Source organism: Rhinichthys klamathensis, unplaced genomic scaffold, assembly GCF_029890125.1.
Source record: "Rhinichthys klamathensis goyatoka isolate OS25496 unplaced genomic scaffold, OSU_Roscu_1.1 h1tg000578l_1, whole genome shotgun sequence".
Lineage (NCBI taxonomy): Eukaryota > Metazoa > Chordata > Actinopteri > Cypriniformes > Leuciscidae > Rhinichthys > Rhinichthys klamathensis.
Window position 1 is genome coordinate 544963 of NW_026607042.1, and position 12006 is coordinate 556968.

General features: G+C 44.5%; 1 protein-coding gene across 5 annotated transcripts in view; it reads left to right on the forward strand.

Annotated features, from left to right (window-relative positions):
- Positions 1-10878, forward strand: part of arhgef3 (Rho guanine nucleotide exchange factor (GEF) 3) — a 118000-nt gene extending 107122 nt beyond the window's left edge. For all 5 annotated transcript variants that reach the window (XM_056239990.1, XM_056239991.1, XM_056239993.1 and 2 more), the window contains 2 exons: positions 9344-9530; positions 10395-10878. In XM_056239990.1, the coding sequence (XP_056095965.1) occupies positions 9344-9530; positions 10395-10597 (390 nt within the window). In that variant the 3' untranslated portion in view covers positions 10598-10878. The remainder of the gene's footprint in view (positions 1-9343; positions 9531-10394) is intronic.
- Positions 10879-12006: the final 1128 nt, after the last annotated feature.

The window sequence follows — 12006 nt, forward strand, 5'->3', positions numbered from 1 at the left end:
CATTCTCATGTTACGCAGCACGTTTGAGCTTCTGCAAGAGCCAATGAGGTTCATTCTCGTGTTACGCAGCACGTTTGAGCTTCTGCAAGAACCAATGAGGTTCATTCTCGTGTTACGCATCACGTTTGAGCTTCTGCAAGAACCAATGAGGTTCATTCTCGTGTTACGCAGCACGTTTGAGCTTCTGCAAGAACCAATGAGGTTCATTCTCATGTTACGCTGCACGTTTGAGCTTCAGCAAGAACCAATGAGGTTCATTCTCATGTTGCGCAGCACGTTTGAGCTTCTGCAAGAACCAATGAGGTTCATTCTCGTGTTACGCAGCACGTTTGAGCTTCTGCAAGAACCAATAAGGTTCATTCTCATGTTGCGCAGCACGTTTGAGCTTCAGCAAGAACCAATGAGGTTCATTCTCATGTTGCGCAGCACGTTTGAGCTTCTGCAAGAACCAATGAGGTTCATTCTCGTGTTACGCAGCACGTTTGAGCTTCGGCAAGAACCAATGAGGTTCATTCTCATGTTACGCAGCACGTTTGAGCTTCAGCAAGAACCAATGAGGTTCATTCTCATGTTACGCAGCACGTTTGAGCTTCAGCAAGAGCCAATGAGGTTCATTCTCATGTTACGCAGCACGTTTGAGCTTCTGCAAGAACCAATGAGGTTCATTCTCATGTTACGCAGCACGTTTGAGCTTCAGCAAGAACCAATGAGGTTCATTCTCATGTTACGCAGCACGTTTGAGCTTCTGCAAGAACCAATGAGGTTCATTCTCATGTTACGCAGCACGTTTGAGCTTCAGCAAGAACCAATGAGGTTCATTCTCATGTTACGCAGCACGTTTGAGCTTCTGCAAGAACCAAAGAGGTTCATTCTCATGTTACGCAGCACGTTTGAGCTTCTGCAAGAACCAATGAGGTTCATTCTCGTGTTACGCAGCACGTTTGAGCTTCTGCAAGAACCAATGAGGTTCATTCTCATGTTACGCAGCACGTTTGAGCTTCAGCAAGAACCAATGAGGTTCATTCTCATGTTACGCAGCACGTTTGAGCTTCTGCAAGAACCAATGAGGTTCATTCTCGTGTTACGCAGCACGTTTGAGCTTCAGCAAGAACCAATGAGGTTCATTCTCATGTTGCGCAGCACGTTTGAGCTTCTGCAAGAACCAATGAGGTTCATTCTCGTGTTACGCAGCACGTTTGAGCTTCTGCAAGAACCAATGAGGTTCATTCTCATGTTACGCAGCACGTTTGAGCTTCTGCAAGAGCCAATGAGGTTCATTCTCGTGTTACGCAGCACGTTTGAGCTTCTGCAAGAACCAATGAGGTTCATTCTCATGTTACGCAGCACGTTTGAGCTTCAGCAAGAACCAATGAGGTTCATTCTCGTGTTACGCAGCACGTTTGAGCTTCAGCAAGAGCCAATGAGGTTCATTCTCATGTTACGCAGCACGTTTGAGCTTCTGCAAGAACCAATGAGGTTCATTCTCATGTTACGCAGCATGTTTGAGCTTCAGCAAGAGCCAATGAGGTTAATTCTCATGTTACGCAGCACGTTTGAGCTTCAGCAAGAACCAATGAGGTTCATTCTTGTGTTACTCAGCACGTTTGAGCTTCAGCCAGAACCAATGAGGTTCATTCTCATGTTACGCAGCACGTTTGAGCTTCTGCAAGAACCAATGAGGTTCATTCTCATGTTACGCAGCACGTTTGAGCTTCTGCAAGAACCAATGAGGTTCATTCTCATGTTACGCAGCACGTTTGAGCTTCTGCAAGAGCCAATGAGGTTCATTCTTGTGTTACGCAGCACGTTTGAGCTTCTGCAAGAACCAATGAGGTTCATTCTCGTGTTACGCATCACGTTTGAGCTTCTGCAAGAACCAATGAGGTTCATTCTCGTGTTACGCAGCACGTTTGAGCTTCTGCAAGAACCAATGAGGTTCATTCTCATGTTACGCTGCACGTTTGAGCTTCTGCAAGAACCAATGAGGTTCATTCTCGTGTTACGCAGCACGTTTGAGCTTCTGCAAGAACCAATGAGGTTCATTCTCATGTTACGCTGCACGTTTGAGCTTCAGCAAGAACCAATGAGGTTCATTCTCATGTTACGCAGCACATTTGAGCTTCAGCAAGAACCAATGAGGTTCATTCTCGTGTTACGCATTACTTTTGAGCTTCTGCAAGAACCAATGAGGTTCATTCTCATGTTCCGCAGCACGTTTGAGCTTCAGCAAGAACCAATGAGATTCATTCTCATGTTACGCATTACTTTTGAGCTTCTGCAAGAACCAATGAGGTTCATTCTCGTGTTACGCAGCACGTTTGAGCTTCAGCAAGAACCAATGAGATTCATTCTCATGTTACGCATTACTTTTGAGCTTCTGCAAGAACCAATGAGGTTCATTCTCGTGTTACGCTGCACGTTTGAGCTTCAGCAAGAGCCAATGAGATTCATTCTCGTGTTACGCAGCACGTTTGAGCTTCAGCAAGAGCCAATGAGATTCATTCTCGTGTTACGCAGCACGTTTGAGCTTCAGCAAGAACCAATGAGATTCATTCTCGTGTTACGCTGCACGTTTGAGCTTCAGCAAGAGCCAATGAGATTCATTCTCGTGTTACGCAGCACGTTTGAGCTTCAGCAAGAACCAATGAGGTTCATTCTCGTGTTACGCTGCACGTTTGAGCTTCAGCAAGAGCCAATGAGATTCATTCTCGTGTTACGCAGCACGTTTGAGCTTCAGCAAGAGCCAATGAGATTCATTCTCGTGTTACGCAGCACGTTTGAGCTTCAGCAAGAGCCAATGAGGTTCATTCTCATGTTACGCATTACTTTTGAGCTTCTGCAAGAACCAATGAGGTTCATTCTCGTGTTACGCAGCACGTTTGAGCTTCAGCAAGAACCAATGAGATTCATTCTCATGTTACGCATTACTTTTGAGCTTCTGCAAGAACCAATGAGGTTCATTCTCGTGTTACGCAGCACGTTTGAGCTTCAGCAAGAGCCAATGAGATTCATTCTCGTGTTACGCTGCACGTTTGAGCTTCAGCAAGAGCCAATGAGATTCATTCTCGTGTTACGCAGCACGTTTGAGCTTCAGCAAGAACCAATGAGGTTCATTCTCGTGTTACGCAGCACGTTTGAGCTTCTGCAAGAGCCAATGAGGTTCATTCTCGTGTTACGCAGCACGTTTGAGCTTCAGCAAGATCCAATGAGGTTCATTCTCATGTTACGCAGCACGTTTGAGCTTCAGCAAGAGCTAATGAGGTTCATTCTCGTGTTACTCAGCACGTTTGAGCTTCAGCAAGAACCAATGAGGTTCATTCTCGTGTTACGCAGCACGTTTGAGCTTCAGCAAGAGCCAATGAGATTCATTCTGGTGTTACGCAGCATGTTTGAGCTTCAGCAAGAACCAATGAGGTTCATTCTCGTGTTACGCATCACGTTTGAGCTTCTGCAAGAGCCAATGAGGTTCATTCTCGTGTTACGCAGCACGTTTGAGCTTCAGCAAGAACCAATGAGGTTCATTCTCATGTTACGCAGCACGTTTGAGCTTCTGCAAGATCCAATGAGGTTCATTCTCGTGTTACGCAGCACGTTTGAGTTTCAGCAAGAGCCAATGAGGTTCATTCTCGTGTTACGCAGCACGTTTGAGCTTCAGCAAGAGCCAATGAGGTTCATTCTCATGTTACGCAGCACGTTTGAGCTTCTGCAAGAACCAATGAGGTTCATTCTCATGTTACGCAGCACGTTTGAGCTTCTGCAAGAGCCAATGAGGTTCATTCTCGTGTTACGCAGCACGTTTGAGCTTCTGCAAGAACCAATGAGGTTCATTCTCGTGTTACGCATCACGTTTGAGCTTCTGCAAGAACCAATGAGGTTCATTCTCGTGTTACGCAGCACGTTTGAGCTTCTGCAAGAACCAATGAGGTTCATTCTCATGTAACGCTGCACGTTTGAGCTTCAGCAAGAACCAATGAGGTTCATTCTCGTGTTACGCAGCACGTTTGAGCTTCTGCAAGAACCAATGAGGTTCATTCTCATGTTACGCTGCACGTTTGAGCTTCAGCAAGAACCAATGAGGTTCATTCTCATGTTACGCAGCACATTTGAGCTTCAGCAAGAACCAATGAGGTTCATTCTCGTGTTACGCATTACTTTTGAGCTTCTGCAAGAACCAATGAGGTTCATTCTCATGTTCCGCAGCACGTTTGAGCTTCAGCAAGAACCAATGAGATTCATTCTCATGTTACGCATTACTCTTGAGCTTCTGCAAGAACCAATGAGGTTCATTCTCGTGTTACGCAGCACGTTTGAGCTTCAGCAAGAACCAATGAGATTCATTCTCATGTTACGCATTACTTTTGAGCTTCTGCAAGAACCAATGAGGTTCATTCTCGTGTTACGCTGCACGTTTGAGCTTCAGCAAGAGCCAATGAGATTCATTCTCGTGTTACGCAGCACGTTTGAGCTTCAGCAAGAACCAATGAGGTTCATTCTCATGTTACGCATTACTTTTGAGCTTCTGCAAGAACCAATGAGGTTCATTCTCGTGTTACGCAGCACGTTTGAGCTTCAGCAAGAGCCAATGAGATTCATTCTCGTGTTACGCAGCACGTTTGAGCTTCAGCAAGAGCCAATGAGATTCATTCTCGTGTTACGCAGCACGTTTGAGCTTCAGCAAGAGCCAATGAGGTTCATTCTCATGTTACGCATTACTTTTGAGCTTCTGCAAGAACCAATGAGGTTCATTCTCGTGTTACGCAGCACGTTTGAGCTTCAGCAAGAACCAATGAGATTCATTCTCATGTTACGCATTACTTTTGAGCTTCTGCAAGAACCAATGAGGTTCATTCTCGTGTTACGCAGCACGTTTGAGCTTCAGCAAGAGCCAATGAGATTCATTCTCGTGTTACGCTGCACGTTTGAGCTTCAGCAAGAGCCAATGAGATTCATTCTCGTGTTACGCAGCACGTTTGAGCTTCAGCAAGAACCAATGAGGTTCATTCTCGTGTTACGCAGCACGTTTGAGCTTCTGCAAGAGCCAATGAGGTTCATTCTCGTGTTACGCAGCACGTTTGAGCTTCAGCAAGATCCAATGAGGTTCATTCTCATGTTACGCAGCACGTTTGAGCTTCAGCAAGAGCCAATGAGGTTCATTCTCGTGTTACGCAGCACGTTTGAGCTTCAGTAAGAACCAATGAGGTTCATTCTCGTGTTACGCAGCACGTTTGAGCTTCAGCAAGAGCCAATGAGATTCATTCTCGTGTTACGCAGCATGTTTGAGCTTCAGCAAGAACCAATGAGGTTCATTCTCGTGTTACGTATCACGTTTGAGATTCTGCAAGAGCCAATGAGATTCATTCTCGTGTTACGCAGCACGTTTGAGCTTCAGCAAGAGCCAATGAGGTTCATTCTCGTGTTACGCAGCACGTTTGAGCTTCAGCAAGAACCAATGAGGTTCATTCTCGTGTTACGCAGCACGTTTGAGCTTCAGCAAGAGCCAATGAGGTTCATTCTCATGTTACGCAGCACGTTTGAGCTTCAGCAAGAGCCAATGAGGTTCATTCTCATGTTACGCAGCACGTTTGAGCTTCAGCAAGAGCCAATGAGGTTCATTCTCGTGTTACGCAGCACGTTTGAGCTTCTGCAAGAGCCAATGAGGTTCATTCTCGTGTTACGCATCACGTTTGAGCTTCTGCAAGAACCAATGAGGTTCATTCTCGTGTTACGCAGCACGTTTGAGCTTCAGCAAGAGCCAATGAGGTTCATTCTCGTGTTACGCAGCACGTTTGAGCTTCTGCAAGAGCCAATGAGGTTCATTCTTGTGTTACGCAGCACGTTTGAGCTTCTGCAAGAGCCAATGAGGTTCATTCTCATGTTACGCAGCACGTTTGAGCTTCAGCAAGAACCAATGAGGTTCATTCTCATGTTACGCAGCACGTTTGAGCTTCTGCAAGAACCAATGAGGTTCATTCTCGTGTTACGCAGCACGTTTGAGCTTCTGCAAGAGCCAATGATGTTCATTCTCATGTTACGCAGCACGTTTGAGCTTCTGCAAGAACCAATGAGGTTCATTCTCATGTTACGCAGCACGTTTGAGCTTCTGCAAGAGCCAATGAGGTTCATTCTCATGTTACGCAGCACGTTTGAGCTTCTCAAGAGCCAATGAGGTTCATTCTCGTGTTACGCAGCACGTTTGAGCTTCAGCAAGAGCCAATGAGGTTCATTCTCATGTTACGCAGCACGTTTGAGCTTCTGCAAGAGCCAATGAGGTTCATTCTCATGTTATGCAGCACGTTTGAGCTTCTGCAAGAGCCAATGAGGTTCATTCTCATGTTACGCAGCACGTTTGAGCTTCTGCAAGAACCAATGAGGTTCATTCTCATGTTACGCAGCACGTTTGAGCTTCAGCAAGAGCCAATGAGGTTCATTCTCATGTTACGCAGCACGTTTGAGCTTCTGCAAGAACCAATGAGGTTCATTCTCGTGTTACGCAGCACGTTTGAGCTTCAGCAAGAGCCAATGAGGTTCATTCTCATGTTACGCAGCACGTTTGAGCTTCTGCAAGAACCAATGAGGTTCATTCTCGTGTTACGCAGCACGTTTGAGCTTCAGCAAGAGCCAATGAGGTTCATTCTCATGTTACGCAGCAAGTTTGAGCTTCAGCAAGAACCAATGAGGTTCATTCTCGTGTTACGCAGCACGTTTGAGCTTCTGCAAGAGCCAATGAGGTTCATTCTCATGTTACGCAGCACGTTTGAGCTTCAGCAAGAACCAATGAGGTTCATTCTCATGTTACGCAGCACGTTTGAGCTTCTGCAAGAGCCAATGAGGTTCATTCTCATGTTACGCAGCACGTTTGAGCTTCAGCAAGAGCCAATGAGATTCATTCTCGTGTTACGCAGCAAGCTTGAGCTTCAGCAAGAGCCAATGAGATTCATTCTCATGTTACGCAGCACGTTTGAGCTTCAGCAAGAGCCAATGAGATTCATTCTCATGTTACGCAGCACGTTTGAGCTTCTGCAAGAGCCAATGAGGTTCATTCTCGTGTTACGCAGCACGTTTGAGCTTCTGCAAGAGCCAATGAGGTTCATTCTCATGTTACGCAGCACGTTTGAGCTTCAGCAAGAGCCAATGAGATTCATTCTCGTGTTACGCAGCAAGCTTGAGCTTCAGCAAGAGCCAATGAGATTCATTCTCATGTTACGCAGCACGTTTGAGCTTCAGCAAGAACCAATGAGGTTTATTCTCATGTTACGCAGCACGTTTGAGCTTCAGCAAGAGCCAATGAGGTTCATTCTCATGTTACGCAGCACGTTTGAGCTTCTGCAAGAACCAATGAGGTTCATTCTCGTGTTACGCAGCACGTTTGAGCTTCAGCAAGAACCAATGAGGTTCATTCTCGTGTTACGCAGCACGTTTGAGCTTCAGCAAGAGCCAATGAGGTTCATTCTCGTGTTACGCAGCACGTTTGAGCTTCAGCAAGAACCAATGAGGTTCATTCTCGTGTTACGCAGCACGTTTGAGCTTCAGCAAGAGCCAATGAGGTTCATTCTCATGTTACGCAGCACGTTTGAGCTTCAGCAAGAACCAATGAGGTTCATTCTCGTGTTACGCAGCACGTTTGAGCTTCAGCAAGAGCCAATGAGGTTTATTCTCATGTTACGCAGCACGTTTGAGCTTCAGCAAGAACCAATGAGGTTCATTCTCGTGTTACGCAGCACGTTTGAGCTTCAGCAAGAACCAATGAGGTTCATTCTCGTGTTACGCAGCACGTTTGAGCTTCAGCAAGAGCCAATGAAGTTCATTCTCATGTTACGCAGCACGTTTGAGCTTCTGCAAGAGCCAATGAGGTTCATTCTCGTGTTACGCAGCACGTTTGAGCTTCAGCAAGAGCCAATGAAGTTCATTCTCATGTTACTCAGCACGTTTGAGCTTCAGCAAGAGCCAATGAGGTTCATTCTCATGTTACGCAGCACGTTTGAGCTTTAGCAAGAGCCAATGAGGTTCATTCTCATGTTGCGCAGCACGTTTGAGCTTCAGCAAGAGCCAATGAGGTTCATTCTCATGTTACGCAGCACGTTTGAGCTTCAGCAAGAGCCAATGAGGTTCATTCTCATGTTACGCAGCACGTTTGAGCTTCAGCAAGAACCAATGAGGTTCATTCTCATGTTACGCAGCACGTTTGAGCTTCAGCAAGAGCCAATGAGGTTCATTCTCATGTGACGCATCACGTTTGAGCTTCAGCAAGAACCAATGAGGTTCATTCTCATGTTACGCAGCACGTTTGAGCTTCAGCAAGAACCAATGAGGTTCATTCTCGTGTTACGCAGCACGTTTGAGCTTCTGCAAGAACCAATGAGGTTCATTCTCATGTTACGCAGCACGTTTGAGCTTCAGCAAGAGCCAATGAGGTTCATTCTCATGTGACGCATCACGTTTGAGCTTCAGCAAGAACCAATGAGGTTCATTCTCATGTTACGCAGCACGTTTGAGCTTCAGCAAGAACCAATGAGGTTCATTCTCGTGTTACGCATCACGTTTGAGCTTTAGCAAGAACCAATGAGGTTCATTCTCATGTTACGCAGCACGTTTGAGCTTCAGCAAGAGCCAATGAGGTTCATTCTCGTGTTACGCATCACGTTTGAGCTTTAGCAAGAACCAATGAGGTTCATTCTCATGTTACGCAGCACGTTTGAGCTTCAGCAAGAACCAATGAGGTTCATTCTCGTGTTACGCATCACGTTTGAGCTTTAGCAAGAACCAATGAGGTTCATTCTCATGTTACGCAGCACGTTTGAGCTTCAGCAAGAACCAATGAGGTTCATTCTCATGTTACGCATCACGTTTGAGCTTCAGCAAGAGCCAATGAGGTTCATTCTCGTGTGACGCATCACGTTTGAGCTTCAGCAAGAACCAATGAGGTTCATTCTCATGTTACGCAGCACGTTTGAGCTTCAGCAAGAACCAATGAGGTTCATTCTCGTGTTACGCATCACGTTTGAGCTTTAGCAAGAACCAATGAGGTTCATTCTCGTGTTACGCAGCACATTTGAGCTTTAGCAAGAACCAATGAGGTTCATTCTCGTGTTACGAGCTTCAGCAAGAGCCAATGATGTTCATTCTCGTGTTACGCAGCACGTTTGTGCTTCCGCAAAAAACAAATATCTTCATTTGTGTTCCAAAGATGAATGAAAGTCTTACGGATTTGGCACGACATAAGGCTGAGTGATGACAATTTTAAAATTGAGTGAACTAACCCTTAGTGATTAAACGTGCATCAAACATTATTCAAGAATTGTACTCTGTAACAAACCAAAGTCTCACTCTCTCTCTCGTTCTGCAGAAGCTGCATGTGTTCCTGTTCCAGGACGTGTTGGTGATCACACGGGCCATTACCCAGAATGAGCAGCTGTGGTATCAGCTCTACCGGCAGCCGATCCCAGTGAGAGAGCTGGAGTGGGAAGACCTGCAGGACGGAGAGATGCGCCTGGGCGGCTCCATCAGAGGGGCCTTCAGCAACCATGAGCGGAGTGAGTCAGAAATTCATCACATCATCAACATGACAAAAATTGTCAGGTACACTACCAGTCAAAAGTTTCGGATCGGTAAGATTTGTAATGTTTTTAAAAGAAGTGTCTTCTGCTCACCAAGGCTGCATTTATTTGATTAAAAATACAACAAAAAAACTGTAATACTGTTTAATATTATGACTTTAAAATAACTGTTTTCTGTTTTAATATATTTTAAAATGTAATTTTTTCCTGTGATCGAAGCTGAGTTTCCAGCATCATTACTCCGGTCTTCAGTGTCACATGATCCTTCAAAAATCACTCTAATATGAGGATTTGATGCTCAAAAAACATTCATTATTATTATCAATGTTGAAAACAGTTGTGTACAAATTTTTTCAGGAATCTTTGATGAATAGAAAGTTCAAAAGAATAGCATTTATTTTAAATAGAATCTGTAATAACATTATGAATGTCTTTACCGTAGCTTTTGATCAATTTAATTCATACTTGATGAATAAAAGTATTGATTTATTTTATTTATGCCCCCCACCCCCCAAAAAAAGATTCTTATTGACCCCAAACTTTTGAACGGTAGTGTTTAATGTTCCAAAAGCTTTATTTTACACATAAATGAATAAATGACACTCTACTATGTATTCACATAGAAAACTGCTATTTTAAATTGTAATAATTTTTCATAATATTACTATTTTGGGGGTATTTTTAATCAAATAAATGCAGCCTTGCTGAGCAGAAGACACTTCTTTTAAAAACATTAACAATCTTACCGATCAAAAACTGGTGACTTGTAGTGTATAAAAAACTGTGAAAAGCTATACACGCCTGCCATAAACATGTCAAACTCTGTTTGTCCTCGTCCAGCCAAGAACTTTTTCCGGGTGGTGTTTCGCAGTGGAGGACAACTGCAGTCGCACTCGTTCCAGGCCAGCGATGCCTTCAACAAACAGCAGTGGCTCAACTGCATCCGCCAGGCCCAAGCAGGAGCGCGGCGGTGTGTGGACTGCAGCGTGATGGACACCACTGAGGCCAGCCTGGGTCTGAGCACTGAGCGCACACACACGTAAACCCCTCGTCCAGTGCAGAAACTCTCACGATCCTGCTAACCAGCGATCCTCTCAGTATTGTGTTTCGGAAATGCCACCGTTCGCAGGAAGCACTTCTCTGGAATTGACACTACCTTTGTTTCTCAGTGTTCCTCAACTTCTATGTTATACTTGTGCCTTTCTTTCACTGTGCTGTTGTTTTGTTAACTGACCGTTTGTCCACTGAAAGTCACCGAGGATGAGCTTTCTGCCATTCCACATCCTGTGACGCTGGGCCGTTTTACAGTAGAGCGCACTGAATGAATACAGTCACACACACACATGTTCAGATGTTCATTCAGTGATCACCAATAAAAAATGACCAGTCGAATGTTTTCGCAACAAAGGGCGATGGTAGTGTTTGTGCGCGGTGCTCTGGGGAAGGATTGTATATCACACACATTCATCTCGTATGTCTCAGCACTGTACGATTACAGCATTGCGCATCGATGTCAGAGCCACAAACAGCGGTTCTCCTGCCATCCACTTCAGAGGAAGGATGAATGTTATTACTTGTGTTGAAGAATCGACTCCAGTTTGGGGGAAAACCCTGTTTGATTCAGAGAGTAGCTCAGCTCTGAATTGTATGGCAGCGGAGAACGCTTTACTCAGTCATTTCCTGAACCTGTGATTGACATTGTGGCAGAAATATCGATTTTATACATGCATTCTGTGTTCTGTTGGACTGCAATGTAGCATAAACTGCAACTGAACGTCTCTTGTGCCATGTAGCTCAGCAACATCTCTATCAGTGTTTGTGTGCGCCGCCGAAACCTGTGCTGTAAGAACACGAGCTTCGCCAAAACGTGTTTGGTGCTTTGAGTGAGTTCAGGTTTACTCACCAGGCCTTGTGTTGAGTTCCAGATGTGCAACATTCAGTTTATAAAAACTATCCAAAAAAGTATTTTATTCTGTTTCTTTTACATTCATTTTCCCTCAAGTATTGTATTGAAATGTATGATGTAAGATGTTTATTTATAGGTTGTTTTTCAGCTGATTTACTGTTGTTGTCGGATTAAAAGGAAGCGATTGGATGGAGCTCGTGTGGAAGAGTGGGGCGGTCTGTCATCAGACAAAAAAAAGTCATTAGTCATATTAGTCATTGTCAATATTGTCAACAAAATCAAATAAACATTTTAGAAATCCTTATTTCTCACTCTTAGATATTGGCTGTGATCATTTTAAATTAGTGTCGTTGTTTGAGAATTGTACATGTTATTTGTGAAGCTCTGAAGCGCTTTAGGAAATATTTTGACGTGAATGTGTGATGTCTGAGCTTTGAGTGTTTACCATCTTTACACAAAGGGAAATAATGAGTCCCTCTCGCGCAGTGTGTCACGCGTTCATAATGAGGACCGCAGGGAACCAACTGACGTGACAATCGAGATACA